This window comes from Xiphophorus couchianus, chromosome 3 (assembly GCF_001444195.1).
Source record: "Xiphophorus couchianus chromosome 3, X_couchianus-1.0, whole genome shotgun sequence".
Lineage (NCBI taxonomy): Eukaryota > Metazoa > Chordata > Actinopteri > Cyprinodontiformes > Poeciliidae > Xiphophorus > Xiphophorus couchianus.
The window spans coordinates 3,447,735-3,464,260 of record NC_040230.1 but is presented as its reverse complement, the minus strand read 5'-3'; the positions used below and the strand labels follow the sequence as shown (position 1 = coordinate 3,464,260).

The 16,526-nt window shown below is 34.7% G+C and overlaps 1 protein-coding gene across 1 annotated transcript; it reads right to left on the bottom strand.

The window, feature by feature from the left end:
- Positions 1-1,005: 1,005 nt before the first annotated feature.
- On the bottom strand, positions 1,006-13,221 carry LOC114142377 (NACHT, LRR and PYD domains-containing protein 3-like). Its single transcript, XM_028013640.1, is given in 20 exon segments — positions 1,006-3,590; positions 3,806-3,852; positions 3,934-4,107; positions 4,531-4,704; positions 4,792-6,170; positions 6,172-6,590; positions 7,111-7,327; positions 7,839-7,887; positions 8,185-8,241; positions 8,477-8,566; positions 8,899-8,988; positions 9,169-9,258; positions 9,545-9,644; positions 10,001-10,205; positions 10,523-10,583; positions 10,958-11,062; positions 11,144-11,227; positions 11,576-11,626; positions 11,792-11,890; positions 13,099-13,221. Coding segments are annotated over 19 exon segments (3,984 nt in total). The 5' UTR covers positions 11,881-11,890; positions 13,099-13,221; the 3' UTR covers positions 1,006-3,087.
- Positions 13,222-16,526: the final 3,305 nt, after the last annotated feature.

The window sequence follows — 16,526 nt, the reverse complement described above, 5'->3', positions numbered from 1 at the left end:
AGCATGTGTTCTGCAGCGTTGCGGTGCTGTGATGGAGGGTTTGTTGTTTGCTAGAAACCCTGGCTTTTGTTGTTACTCCCCCCTTTCTTTTCTTTTAGGTTCTCATTTTTGCCTTTAAGATTTCTTTAGATTATTCTTGAAGAATAATAACTTTGCCCTCCTGGTTTTGTCTCTTTTTCCCTGGTTTATTCATTGTTACAGCCCCTCTCCAATACTCCTAAACTGCCTTGAGGATGTAACACAAACAAATGAAGGAAAGGTTTTCCAAATAGGATAATTTTTGTAAATTTACAACATTGTCTTCTTAGAGTCTAAATCTACTTTTTACATAAATCCATGAAGTAAACTGAGTACTATAAGATTTTGAGGGCAGCTCTGAAGAGAACATTTTCAATAATCACTGAAATGTGTTGCCTCTAAAAACATTTTTCCTCAGATGTACTTGGAAAGAAAGTGAGTTGTGGATGGATTATTGTCCAGGTAGTTTCTATAGATGTTCAGACATGTAGACATACAAAAATGTAGCAGAACATACAACATATCTAAAAATAAAATCTGGTGAGAAATGAGAAACAAAGAAAGTGTGGAAACAGTCTCCTTATCTGGAAAGAGATTTCTGGAACATTTATGTTTTGTGAAAAGTAACATTCCTTCTAACACGAAACATTTTACACAACCCTGATCAAACTCTTCATCAGACTTCTTCAATATATCAAGCTAAATGTAGCATAAGTGTCCACTGAAACATTCAGAACACCATAGGATCAACATTGTTGCTTTGGTACAGAGATTACTGCTGGAGCTGTTCACTTGCTGTTTGAATAGTGGAAGGAAGTTACCATGCTTTCACAAACTGACAAAATACAACAGCAACTTTCATCAGATTAAATACGTTGTTTGTTGCTTTTTACTGCAGGCAAAATATATAAATACCATTTACATGTCTAAGTTCTTTTCTTAGATACATTTACAGGATATAAATCAGAAAAACCCAATTCTCAGAAATTCTGTGGAATAATATTTTTTACTTGATTCGCAATGGATGTACATTTTTCCAAGAATTATAGATGTTTTGATTGGAAAGTCTCAACTTTTTTTCCATGAGACAACAAAGGAGACTTAGATACAAAAGAAATTTATGAGAATAAACACACTGCAGCTGCTTGTTTGCTTTCTGTCCCTGGAACGTTCTGGGAGCTGCTTTTAGCACCACAGGAATGTTTTTCATCCAGAACTGAAGGTTTTTACAGAAAGATAGCCAAACATTTAAGATGATATTTATGGTACACCAACACGTCTGTCCTACAAGCACCAGAAATGGTTTTAACTTTCAAATATAATATATTTTACATCCAATTAGAGAAGGAACATTGTATCTTTTTTTAGCTTGGTCTCCCTCACATGGCTGCATAATTATCAGGGATGAAGCTGCAGTGACAAATGGCTTTTTTTTTTTTTTTTTACTTTATGCATGTTTAATTGTGAAAATGGGATTTTTGGGGTACAGGGAGGAATCTGCCAAAATGTTTGTAAGAAACTTTAAAAAAAATGTTAAATGCATTTCTTGCCATTATTTATAAATCACCACAAGATGGGGCTCTAATATAATCCTTGAAATTGGCCCTCTGGTAATACAGACAAAAGCCATTTTTTATAATCTGGATTACATCTGAGATGTAATCATATGCAGTAACATCCCACCACTGTGTGTGAACCATATTCACAAGAGCATATTTAAAAGTCATCATACATGAACTGTTTTTGGAGCCTTTATGTGTCTTAATTTAGTTTACTGCACACTGTAAAAACTGAAAGCAGCCTTGGATTAAATCTTGTATCTGTCAAACTCCTTATTAGATTTTTGAGTTTATGAGTTTTCTGATTTTTAATTTAAGCTTTTCATCATTGATTTAATTAATGTCTGAAATTTTACTGTATTCATGGCAGTTTTTGAACTTTTGTTCCTTAGATAAAGGACGTATAATTGATTTCAGTGTATGTTGTCGAAGAATATCCAAAATGTGGCTACATTGTCATATTCTGTTTTCAAATGTGGAAAAAATAAGCCCTACTTATGTCAAAAAAACAAACAAAAAAACCAGAAAAAAACAGAAAAGCTTTATAACAAGATCAAAAAAACAAGCAAACAATTTAATGAACATTTTAATGTGTATCTAAACAGCTCACTTCAATATTTGAATGAAAGTTACATATTAACTCCAAATAACCAAAATACGTGCAACAATGAAAGTCTCTTAGCAAAGTAAACTTCAAAAATAAACCCACAAATTACACAGCATGTCAGAGAAAACTCACAGCATGATGCTTATGATAGTATCATATTAACAAGCTTACTTAAATTAAACCTGTGGAAGATATTGTCTTTTCCAAAATCACTGCTGTTTGCATAACAGCAGGTTTAAAAAAAAAACAATTTAATTGTAAGCGCAATGCTGCATGATACACACAGTTATAACTTGAAAGGCTACTGATGCATTGATTGATTGGTTGCTGTAAATTTGTACGAAACAATACAGGTTTACTAGAATTAAATGTTTTGTAATAGTTTATCATCAGTAAATTCTAAAAATAGTTTATTATCAGAATACAAAAAAGATATAAAAATAACAGAAATATTCTCCTGGTTGACTTCCAACAAATTTCAAATATAAATATTATTTTGTCTTAGAAAAGTTGTTCCACTCCTCATTCCTTCAAAAGCAAACAATCAGCCCAGCGGTCTTTCCTCTTTAATCACAGCAGGACACTGACGCAAGTAGAAGGAGGCCCTGAATACAAACTGATAATAATAATAATAAGTAGTGACTCATCCATCATCTGTAATCAGCATAGTTTTGGTTCATTAATAACATTTACCATTAAGCAAATAATTAACCTGTTAAATGCTTAATAGGCGTCAACAGATTCAATTATCAAGAAAGAAAATGATTCAATACTTTGTGTGGCGTACATACTGCATGTACATCCAAAGTAGAATTTGGATTAAGATAGACATGAAGATGTTTGCAATTTACTTAAGGATTATATCTTCTGATTACCTCCATTGTTCTTACTGTAGTACTACATCTAACACAAAGACAGAGATGAATCAGTGGAAATCCCAAAAGCAGGATAAACTGGCTCTGTGAATTTAGTAGTAAAGGAGTGAAGGTAGGTACTTTTATCCAAAGAGACCCCAAAAAAGGACACAATCCCCCCAGGCCAGTCCAGATAAACTCCCAGTCTGTTTGAAGGGTCTCCATGGATGGGTGTTATTTTGTTTCCGTGTTGGACCGATAGACCATCATCAGAGCACAACAAAGTCCAGGACGGCTTGTTCATGCCAACAGCACAGTCATCACTTTCTCCTTTATACGTCACTCCGATGGAAACTCTTCCTCTCCACTCAACCTCCCAGTAACAGCGACCAGTAAGACCATCTTTACACAGCAGCTGTTCCCAAACGTCAAACCTCTCTGGATCATCAGGATGTGGCTGCTTCTTTCCTCCCACTGTCACTTTTCTGTTGTTGTCAGAGAGTTGGAGGTTTCTGTGAGCACCGCTAGGATTCATTGAGAGTTCACAGGCATCTGATGGAGAGACAGAAAGTTATAAAGTGGAGAAACAATGATTTTTGTTTGTTTTTGTTTTCTCACCCATGACATGAGAGCAATTATATAGTATTAATCAATTTAAGATGTTATTAGAACTCCAAGTGCTATAAAAATAAACCAAAGAACAAATTGCAAAGAACAAACTATGTCAATAGTTGTAAAAAAAAAAAAAAAAAAAGCAAAGTACTCACATTTGTTCAGACCAGGGTTTAAAAACTGTGCTCCAAATGGTTCCGTTCTGAAACAACACAGTAGGGCTAGAAATTAACCAGCAATCTTCTGATAGCTGAAATGTGTGTTCAGTCTACATCCTACATACTTCAGAGTTTGCAATGCCCAGGTTGGGTCTTTCAGTCCTGCAGAAAGGAGTTTCACTCCAGATTGTTCTGGATGATTGTAGCTCAGATCTAACTCTGTGAGGTGAGAGGGGTTGGACTTCAGAGCTGATGCCAGAACTGCACAGCCCTCTTTGGTGATTAGACAGCCTGACAACCTAAACGACAGCAAAGAAAAAAAAATGTATACATGTTGATAAAAAGTGTATTTGTTGAAGTTGAAATTATGAGGTTGAACAAAGTTGAAGCAATGGTAATATTCCATATGTCCATTTCAGATGTGAAAATAAATTAATTAACTTCATTAACACTTTTCTGGTTATAAAAAGCACATTTTGAGTTTTGGTCACCAGGTCATGCACATACATAGCATATTGTCTCCTGAAAAGAAAATGGCTGTGTAGCATGAGAAATTATATTTACATTCTTCATTCAGAGTGGGATCAGTGACATTTGCTAGATTTGTTAAAAGTCTGAAAAGCCACTAAATATAGAGGCAAAGTCACTAAAGTGGGACTGTAACTGTGTCTTAAGGTTAACAAAATAAATTTCATGTGGTAAAGAAACAGTTAATTCCTGACCTCAGAGTTTCCAGTTTGCAATTTGAATTGCAAAGTGCTTCACACAGCAACTTCAGGCCTGAATCCTGCAGGTCATTGTTACTGAGGTCCAAGTCCTTCAGTGTGCCACATGGAGACTGGAGGCTTGAGACCAGAACATTGTAGGTCATCTCTGTCAGAGCAAGGTAGCTGAGCCTAAACAGGTTACAAAAAGAAAGAAAAGAATACTTGTTGTCTAATTCAAAATATGCATTTTAATATGTTTTTTTTTTTTTTACTTACACAGCTTTGGTAGAATGTATGAACAGTGGCAAAAGAGCCAACTGAACATTCTGTGAAACTGGATATTTCCTCAGGTCAAACAGTTCCAGATTCTCCTCCGAAGACAACATGATGTTGACTAGAATTGTCAACTGAGCAGGAGAAAGATTATCTGTTTTCAGTTTTGATGATCTCAGAGTTTGTTGAATCTCGTCTGCAAGACAATAGTCCTTCAGCTCGTTCAGGCACTGAAATAAATTGGCTTTCTTAGACAGACACATGATTTCTGCAATCTTCTTCTTGATGTACTGAATGGTATTTTGATTGGAACTGCTTCCCGTTGCTGTGTCTATTACAAGACCTCTGAGAAGTGTCTGACTGGTTTCTAGAGAAAGACCCAACAGGAAGCGAAGAAACAGATTCAGATGTCCCTTTGGGGTCTTTAAAGCTTTGTCTATAGCACTCTGGTAGAAGAGCTCAAATGTCTCTCTGGATATTTGGGACTGCATGTTTGTAGATTTCTCTTCTGACAGCAGATTGACTCCAGTGTTGGTGAATGTCAGATAGACATGAAGAGCTGCTAGAAACTCCTGAATGCTCAGATGGACAAAACAAAACACTTTATCTTGAAATAGCCCCCTCTCCTCTTTGAAAATCTCTGTGAACACCCCTGAATAGACTGATGCTATGCTGACATCGATGCCACCCTCCATCAGGTCAGATTCATAGAAGAACAGGTTGCCTTTCATTAACTGCTCAAAGGCCAGTTTCCCCAATGACTGAATCATATCTCTGGTCTCTGGAGTCCATAGGGGATTATTTTCAGCTACTTCATCATACTTCACATTTTTCACTTTGGACAGAACCACCAGGAAGTAGACATACATCTCTGTTAGGGAGGTGGGCAGCTCTCCTTTGGTTTTCGTTTTAAAGGCATCTTCCAGAACTGTTGCTGAGATCCAGCAGAAGACAGGGATGTGACACATAATGTGGAGACTTCTTGATGTCTTGAGATGAGAAATTATCCTTCTGCTTTCCTCTTCCTCTGTGAATCTCTTTCTGAAGTACTCCTCCTTCTGAGGATCATTGAATCCTCTCACTTCAGTCACCAGGTCAACAAACTCAGGAGGGATCTGATGGGCTGCTGCAGGTCGAGTTGTGATCCAGATGCGAGCTGAAGGAAGTAACCTCCCCTTGATAAGGTTTGCCAACAGTACCTCTAATGATGTGGACTGTGTAACATCTGTCAGATTGTCATTAGTCTTCAAGTTCAAAGGAAGTCGACACTCATCCAAACCATCAAAGATGAATAAAACCTGAAACTTTTCAAAGTTGCAGATTTCTGTTTCTTTGGTTTCAGGAAAGAAGAGATGAATAAGTTCAACCAAACTTATTTTTTTTCATCTTCATGATGTTCAGATCCCTAAAATGAATCAAAAACATAAACTGGATGTGCTGGTAAATTTTGCTTTCTGCCCAGTCCAGTGCAAACTTCTGTGTTAAGACTGTTTTCCCGATGCCAGCCACTCCCTCTGTCATCACTGTTCTGATTGGTTTATCACTTCCAGTAATGGGCTTAAACATGTCTTCACAAGTGATTGTTTTTTCTGTTTTTTCTGGCTTTGAGTGAGCTCTTTCAATCAGTTTTATTTCATGTTTACAGTTGACTTCTGAAGGCTTTCCCTCAGTGATGTAGAGCTCGGTGTAGATCTTATTTAGAAGAGTTGGAGTTCTTTCTTTGGCGATTCCTTCAGGTACATACGCCAACTTCCTCCTTAGATTAGATTTGAGTTTGCAGTGACTCTTGGCCACAAGGCATTCTGAAAGCAAACAAGACATATTTTATTACAAAATAATATCAAACTGCACAGGCACCCGACTTCCAATGGCATTCTCACGGGTACTTATTTTCTAAATATTACATTATTTTAAGCAGCATGGCAATAATTTCTCAATAAAGGAAGCTTTCTGATTTCTTAGGATACAATTATAAACAGAAAACTCAAATAAATCAAGTATCTGAGTGATAGATCATTGAAAACAGCATTGTCCCACTGTGCAAGCTAATAGTAAGAGTTATGGTTGCTGTATATAGTGTAAAGGTTCTTATCCAAATAAAAATAAATGCAAAAAATGAAGTTGAGTATGTCCCTCCAAAGGTTTTAATTCTTCCAGAAATCCATGGTTTTGTCAGCAAAGCCATTATTTCTTTAATAAAATGTATGTGATGACTATAACTGTAAATGTGACATCTGTTCATTTGAATCCATTTCATTCCCAACATTATTTTGATGACTGTACAGAAAAAGTGAATCAGGACAATCCCTGCTCTGTTCTTACTGTTGTGTAGCAACTCAGCAGTCGTCTGTTGCTTCATTCCCCTCAAAAACTCCAGCGTTAAGTTGACAAAAGCTTCTTTGATGCTCCATTTCTCTTCATCGTCACAATTAACCATCTGATTTTTCTCATTGTAGGTTTGAAAGTGTTCTGGATTTAACAGCCGATAAAGATTCCTTAGCTCAGTCCTCACAAAAGTAACAATGTTTTCCTCAAGAATCTGCAAGAAGACAATGGTATGATTAAAATGTTTTAATGTATATTTCTTTCAAGGATGTAGTATATAAAAAAATCCTAATATCATCATGGTGGTGATATGGGAAGTATTCTGAATTTTAATTTATCAAACCTCTTATCAATTTTATTTCAGAGTAATGGGAACTAGACTGGGCACTAGTTTGAAGTGCTCATTGAAACCAGTAGAGTGTAATAACTGGAGTGCTGAAACGCTTCAATATACCTCTGCTACAAACATTTAGTCAGTTATTAAAAGAATCCTTTTAGATGAGAGGTTAACATTTTCAGGAACCATTAAATAATATCTGCTTGTGTTCAGCATCTATATGTATGACCTCAACTGGATATTTAACTGAAGAAACATTTTCAAAACACACAATCATTTATTAAGAAAAAAATATAATTAAAAATGTTCATTGCATTTAAAGTTTAAATTCCAGTAGAACCATTAGATTTTAACAACTCAGTTAGTTAAACATTTTCTGTACTTTTACCTGAAATACTGAGTCCAGATTTGGCCTCTTGTGAGCTTGGTAGTGATAACTTTAACATAAATAAACAATAAAAATCAATCAATTAACAGTCATAATTTGCTCACTGTTATTTCTAAGATACTGAATTATCTTTTATCATTTATTTGCCATTGAAATGCATAAAGTACATTTGTTCCTGGAAGAAAATAATAAAAATTATTGGTCAAATATAACCAAGGTAAGTGTGCTAAAACCTTTTCTTGCAGGGCTTTTCAATTACTTATAATATTGAAACAGAAAATATTAAAAGTGAAAAAATTTTCATGATCCACTACAGTTAATAAAGAAAAGAGTCATTTTTACTTACTCCTGTTTGACATCAGTAAGATAATCTACAGGACAGCTTCTTGTTTTCACCAAAGTCCTGAAAGAAAGAAAGTATTATCAATAATCAGAACAAGATTTAAGAAGTGTGATTTTAAAAGCACAACACAGAATAAAACTGTATTAATCTTACAGTTTTAAATCAACAGGATAGTCTATACATTTGTCACTTTGGACCACCACAGTTTTCTGCTCAGTCCTGACAAAACACAGCAATGAGCACATTTGTATAGAGAGAAACGTCTACAAAATGATTAAATCTGAGTAAACCTTACTGTTTGAACTTCAATGGGTAATCCTTAGATTTGTCACTTTTCATGGACACACAGCTTGGGGAAGGATTATAAGGTGTGTCAGGTTCAGATCTAGAACAAAAAAAACAACAAAATTGATACCAAATGCTAGTTTTATTTGTTGATTAAGGTAAAATTAGTTAATGAGAGACAAAACAGGATTTAAGGGCAAAGAGTGTTGGGAAACTTAAACAATGCTGCTGAAAAAAATTGTTGATTTAAAAGCATAACACAGAATAAAACTGTATTATATTAATCTTTCCCTTTCAAACCAACAGGATAATCTATACATTTGTCACTTTGGACCAACACAGTTTTCTGCTCAGTCCTGACAAAACACAGCAATGAGCACATTTGTATAGAGAGAAACGTCTACAAAATGATTAAATCTGAGTAAACCTTACTGTTTGAACTTCAGTGGGTAATCCTTAGATTTGTCACTTTTCATGGACACACAGCTTGGGGAAGGATTATAAGGTGTGTCAGGTTCAGATCTAGAACAAAGGAAGTATAAGGAGAAATATTGAAAACTAGTTTCAATTTTACATTAAGGTAAAATCAGTTCCCAAATGACAGAACTGGATTTAGTGAATAAAAAACAAGATCTATCTTGATTTTAAAATGATGAAGTATGGTTTTAAAATGATAATGTAGCATAAAACTGTAAACCTTACTGTTTGAACTTCAGTGGGTAATCCTTAGATTTGTCACTTTTCATGGACACACAGCTTGGGGAAGGATTATAAGGTGTGTCAGATGCAGGACTAGAACAAAATAAATATGAACAAAATTGATACAGGATGCTAGTTTTGGTTATTGGTTAAGGTAAATTAAGTTACATTAACCAGAAAAGACAAAACAGGATTTAAGGTTGTTAAAATTAAACAAATGTGCTGCAAAGAGCTGTTGATTTAAAAGCATAACACAGAATAAAACTGCATATAATATATATATATCTTTTCATCTTAATTCTGTAACAAAGAGAAACATAGAGAGATGTTTGGTAGGAAATATTTCACTAACTAATAGATGAATCCCTTTGCGTCTTACCTCCCAGATCCAGTCTGATTGTCATGTTCTTCAGACAGTCTATCATTTGAGGACAGCTGCGTCTCATCACTGTCCTCATACTGGCTCATGATGAAGTCACCTTTACAAAGAAATATCATAAAAGTTGTGAACATGTCACAGTGAAAGAGCTCAATACTACGAAATCTTGAAATTGACTCCTGTCAGCGATGGATGCCAGAAAGCACAACATTTTTTGCCGCAGCAGAATCAAATCAGTTCATTTCAGTTCATTTAAAAACACAGACATTTCAATTTAATTTAAAATTGGGCAGCTAATGAAAAAGCTCTAAAATGTGCTTGTAGGCTTGTAACCATTGAAACCTTTGCTGTATTAAAAGATGCATAACCACCTCTAATTTATTCGTTCACTATTAATTTTTTTTTTTTTTTAAATAAACAGATCCAATGCAACATTTGTTCTTGAAATAATCTTACCGTTTAGTAGTTCATCAACAAGCTCCCCATGATTCATTGTCCTCAGAAAATGCAGAGAGATGTTCAGAATAGCTTGTTTGCTTCTCTTCTTCTCCTGCTCATATAGCATCTCTTCTTCTTGGTTTTGTAATCGCCCTCTGTCCAAAATCCCCTGAATCTTCTTCAGCTCATTCTTCACAAACTTAATAGTGTCCTTTTCAAGGGTCTGCAAGAAATTAAAAAGGGTAATTGCCTTGCTGCTGCAACATATTGGAAAATTTAGTAAAAGTAGCATGTTTGTTTAGACTGTACAAATATTTCATTAGTTTCATCAATTCATCAATGTAAAGTTTTACAGAGCGAGTAAAGAGCAATTATACCATGCTATTTTTATAGTACTAACATGTCTTAACTGAAAACACAAAATATTGAATGTCAATACATTTCTTTAGTTTGCACATATGAACAATACCAGAACAAAGATACAAGTAGACGGATATTTTTGGGGATTATTTTTTCAATGCTAAAGCCGCTGTTATTTACCATAAATATTGTGTCCAGGTTTGTTTGAATGGTGGATCCCTCTGATGTTTGCTGGTCCCTCCTGAGGGAACAGCACAATGTGTTAAAATGTGTCATACAGACAACAAAATACTGTTCATTTTCATAAGTTTCATAAGTTTTTGTCATGTGTCATTGTTGCCAACAATGCTTTATAATACTCTATACAATGTGTTTTAAATTATAGACATGCAATGATAGTTTTTTATTTCTCTGACATAAAAAAGAAATGAGGATGCTTATCATGTTAGTTGTCTATACACTTAAATTGTTACATGGTAAACTGCTACCTGTAAGCATTATACCATCACAATACAGTTCATTAAAATACCTGCATAAGTTGCAGGTCAGAATAATGAAAATATCCTTGGATGTCTGAGAAAAATTATTTACAGAGCAAAACTCCAGCTGACTTACTCTGACAATGAACGTTGTTTAGAACCAACAGGAACATTTTCAGATTCATCACTTTGCAAGGACAAAGTTATTGGCATGGAAAACCTTCTTCTGTTCTTCTCATTTCTGTCAGAAACAAATAATTGATTCAATTAAAAATAAGTAGTTTGGAAGGATTTAGTCAGAGCAAGTTTGTATGAATCTCACTTTTTGAATTTAACAGGGTAATCCATGGATTTCCCACTTTTTATGGATAAACAGCTTGGTGAAGGGCTGTTCCCCTGATCAGTCCTACAAGTAATGAAAATTGAAATGAAAATTGCAAATAAAAATTAAGACAAGTTCTTATAATTTGAGAGTGAGTTTAAAAATTACACACCATGTTTTAATATTTAAAGCAGCTTAAATGAGTATCAAAACAAGGAAGTCATTGACTGTAAAATCAAATAAAAATGGAAAAAAAAACAAGGACACAAACAAAAGCAAAATATAGTTAAAAATAAGCTAAAGAAAAACTATGAGGAAAACATTTAGCAAAGCCTGATAAAACAAAAGGGGGACTGCGTTTGATAAAAGGTTGTTGTCAATAAATGCATTAAAATAATAACTGTTTGGATTCACCTTGAAAACTAAACTCACCTTTGGAAACCAAGAGGAAAATCCGTAGATCTCTGGTTTTTCTGCTCAGACCTAAAACAGGTGAAACATTTACTGACTTCAGTAAAAGAAAATGTTGCTCAGAAGCAGCTGATGTAGAGATTTAAAAATAACTCCGCAGACCGGTGCAGAGTTATTACGTACACCAAAAATATTTTTCAAAGCGCTACAGTAAATCATATCGTCAGGTGATCTCACCTGGGAGCTTTGAGCTCATTGTCATTTTCCTCAAACCGATCATCATTTGAGAACCTGCAGGCCTCTTCTCTCTCCTCAGGGTGGCTCATTGTAAAACCATCCATCCATCCATCCATTTTCTGTGCACCCTTGTCCCTAATGGGGTCGGGAGGGTTGCTGGTGCCTATCTCCAGCTACGTTCCAGGCGGGAGGCGGGGTACACCCTGGACAGGTCGCCAGTCTGTCGCAGGGCAACACAAAGACATACAGGACAAACAACCATTCACACACAAACACACACCTAGGGAGAATTTAGATAGACCAATTAACCTAACAGTCATGTTTTTGGACTGTGGGAGGAAGCCGGAGTACCCGGAGAGAACCCACGCATGCACAGGGAGAACATGCAAACTCCATGCAGAAAGACCCCGGCCGGGAATCGAACCCAGGACCTTCTTGCTGCAAGGCAACAGTGCTACCAACTGCGCCACTGTGCAGCCTCATTGTAAAACCTCCTTTATTAAAACACATCCTCTGTTAGTTAGATGAAGCCATTATATTGTTGATCTTCACTGCATTGTTTACCTTACCTGATTACCTTACCAAAACCAAGAGATAGTTCTAGATCTTTAGGTCTTTCTTTTTTTTTTTGCTATTTGTTTCTTTTTTATATTATGGAGAAACAATAATGAAACATTTTATTAAGGACATATGTTTATTTATATATTATGATATATATATATATATTTCTTTTACTATACTGCCAGTGTTATGGACATTAAGTAATTTTGAATCTGAGCTCTCACAGAGATTAGCAACCATATGTTTCCATAGATTATTCATAAACTTGTTTCCTTCCCTGTCATGTCAAAAAGAAACATACCTTTCTTTGTGATAATATACCAAACAAACAGCAGGTCTTTCTTTGCTGTTGATTCCTTTGTGGGAAAATCTTTTTTAACTCCACAAACATTTCTTCCAAACCAGAAAGAATTGGAAAGCTTTTTATTTACAAGCTAATAATGTTTCCCAATTTATTGTTTTCTCAACCTGATTATGTTGTTCTTACTTTTTTACATTTGCTTAAGTAACTTTATCAAAACTTACATTATTAAAGAAGAACAATCAGGTGAAACAAAAAGGAAAAACATTTGAACGATAATACATACTGTCCTCTTTGTGCCCACATTGCAGTTTGGTATTTCATGTCCAACTGGTTTAACATTCTGCAGCGTTTTATATTTTGTTCAATTAAAACAGCTTTTCATCATGATATAAAGCAGAAAATCAACTACACCATTGAACAATCACATATATAAAAACATTTACCTCAAATGTTTCCATGAGAGCTTTGCAAACAAGACACAGATGTAACTGGAGAATAGTCCTAAGTTCCCATTTTTAAGGTGTGTTTACCACTTCTTGAACTGAAACTTGGATTTGTGACAAGCATTCTTACAATTATCTGAGATCTTCCTGTGGGAGGGTTTTTCAGTGACACACCAAACCGGATTTCTGCTCTGCCTTTAACTCTTAGTTTAGTTTTCTAATCTCTTTAGTATGTATAGAGACAGAGACCAACAAATTGGATTTCATTGCTGTTTACAAACCACACATCTCCAGTTCATATCTAATCAAATCCAATCATAGAAACTCACTCCAATTAAATTCTATAACTTCTAATTCAATCTTAGTTATCCTCCTGAGACCCAGCAATACATTTTTGTCCTCTGTGGAGGACATAGGTTTTTTTGTTCATAACTCTGAAACCATACATGCCACTGTGTTAAATCCTGTTGGTCCTTAGAGAGGACATCCTGGGCCTCGAAATGTGTTCATATTTGCAACAAGAGAGTCCCGATGTCCTCTCCAAAGGACATACTCTAAAAAATAAATAAAAACATGTTTTGAAACTTTTTCAATTGTAGAGATGTTTTTTCACTCCAAAGAGTCATGTAGTGTAAAAAAAAAAAAATTCCAAAACTTTTCTTTCTCCTGAGACCCAGGGGAAAAAAGTTTTTGAATTTCTTTTTTTTTACACTATATGACTCTTTGGAGTGAAAAAACATCACTACAATTGAAAAAGTTTCAAAACCCAGGGAGACCCAGGGAAAAAAAGTTTTTGAATTTCTTTTTTTTTACACTACATGACTCTTTGGAGTGAAAAAACATCACTACAATTGAAAAAGTTTCAAAACATGTTTTTATTTATTTTTTAGAGTATGTCCTTTGGAGAGGACATCGGGACTCTCTTGTTGCAAATATGAACACATCTCGAGGCCCAGGATGTCCTCTTTAAGGACCAACAGGATTTAACACAGTGGCATGTATGGTTTCAGAGTTATGAACAAAAAAACCTATGTCCTCCACAGAGGACAAAAATGTGTTGCTGAGTATCAGGAGGTCAGTTCATATTGGTTGTTTTACTAATATGCATAAGGAAACCCAAGTAACTGCATTGAGTCACTGACTCATGCAGCAATCCCTCATCCTGAGAAAGCATGTGGCGACTGTGGGAATGAAAATATGCTTTATTTATATAAATGGTTTGATTAATGGGTTTCATGCAAGGAGAATATTAAAAGAAACATTTCAGGAGACTGTTTTTCTTTACTAAATTGCTGATTATCTTATCCAAAAATCACTTTATTTTTTAACTTTGTAATGATAAACACAGCAAACCACAGTAACCTGTAGCAACCCCAACAATTCAAACATCTACATTTAAAAACAGCAAATTCAACTCAACTTATTACCTTCTAAACATTGATATTTCAGTTTTCACAGCGCCTGTGGCTTTTTTGAGCTTTGCTTCAGTTTGTTTGAGTCTGGATTTTGTTTCTCAAATCTTCATTTGAGCAATGAAATAAGAAATCAAGTGAAGCATTATTCATGAATCATTCTTCAGGTGCAAACGTCTGTCAAGTCAAATTACATTTGGCTGGGAACCAAACACCCAGGGACTTTTTCAGCACATAGGTCCATGAAAACAAAGAGGAGACTGTTTCTCTCTGTCAAAATAGCTCTGTGAGAGTTTTTTTTTCCTGCCTTCTGCTTCTAATGAATGCTGAGTATTTCTGAGAACATCTTGCCCTTGTTAAACAGGTAAAACAACCAAACAGGACAACTACTAACAAAAGAATGAACTCCTATTTTTTTAGTTGCAGTAAAGATAAACATATCCTCCTTTTGATTAACTTTACAGTGAACTTCTGAATATAACTAATTTCATAAAAAGAGTTGAAAAAATGTTTTATGTTTATTTGTCCCATCTAGACAAAAAAAATAACAAAGGAGGAATACCAAATTAAATAGTTTATCAAATAAAAATAAAGTTCAAGAATATTTTTTTAGACAGTAATTTAGACATTGATGCTGTGATACAATTATTATTCTGCACACAGATTGTAAAGCTCACTTGGTAGATTTATTTATTTATTTATTATTAAATTTAGAGAGCTAAAAGTGCTGCGGTCATGTAAGTAGAAAAAAATATAACAGCTGCATACAAATAAATGATCTACAGGGTGAGATCAATCAGAAATGCTTTGGAGATTCTGCAAACAGAGCAAACTGATGGAAAAAATGGTCAAATTGTTTTGAGATCACAGATCTTACAGCTTCCACCAAATGAAGGAACTGTAGTAAAATCACTTTACATGCCAGTTTATCCATCTGAAAAACTTGAAAATGCAGCAGATTCAGCTTGAATCTTCGAGCCTGTGTGACTAAATGGTTCCACTGACAAAAATATTCCGTATTGAGACACAGCCTGCCCTCTACTGGAAAGAAAAAACAATGCAAGGAAAAAAACCCTGTTCCTTATATCAAGTTACAGCCCATACACGTGGAAGGGAGTCAGCCTGTTGTTTTTGTTTTACTGTTTTGTGATATTTTGTTAGGACTCAGTCTTTTATAGCACTTAATAATAATAATACAGTTTATGAGATGCTGCCATATAGGAGAGAAATTTGCTACATTTTAGAAAGAAAAACAAAAAAAATGAGAATAATTTAAATAGTTTAACTATTTAAATTGAACTAAAACAATCTGCTAAACAATCATGTTTAAAACATGAAATCATGTCGAAACATGATTTCAAACATCATGTTTGAAATATGTATGGCAAATTGTATCAGCAGGAAAATAAGAAAACAATTCCAGAACATGCCTGAGGAGGGCGCTCTATTGCAATAAATGGAGGCAACCATTTTTAATATCAGCATTTTGATAATTTGGAAAGTAACAGCTGCTGTACAAACTTCTTCAAGTATTCAAGTTTTATTTTTATCTTCTCAACAAAGAAACACAATTTTCTAATGAAAGAAGCAAAGTTGTCTTTCTGTGAGAAAAGGATCCTTAACTCACTGTACAGGCAAAACATGAATACGGTCCTGCAGCTTTGCACTTACATGTAAAAAAAAAAAGAAAGAGACAGGCAATTTTTACATTTATTTTAGTATGTATTTCAGAAATAAAAACAGAATATTGCTCACACAAGCTTTATTTAGCCAACTTAAATAAATTATCGTGCCCAAAGTTGTTTCAGAAAAAGTGACCACGATGAGATTAACAGCAAAAAACATTGCTTTCAGCAAAAAATGTCTGAAAGCAATATCCACTTTAAGGAGATTTTAATTTCTCTGCGGGATCTTAAAAAAAAAAAAGTTAAAAGTTGCACTCTGACATTTTCATCTGCGTCAATCACCCAAGTTAACCAAATTTAGGCTGTTCTTGAATTGTGGTCAAGGCCAGC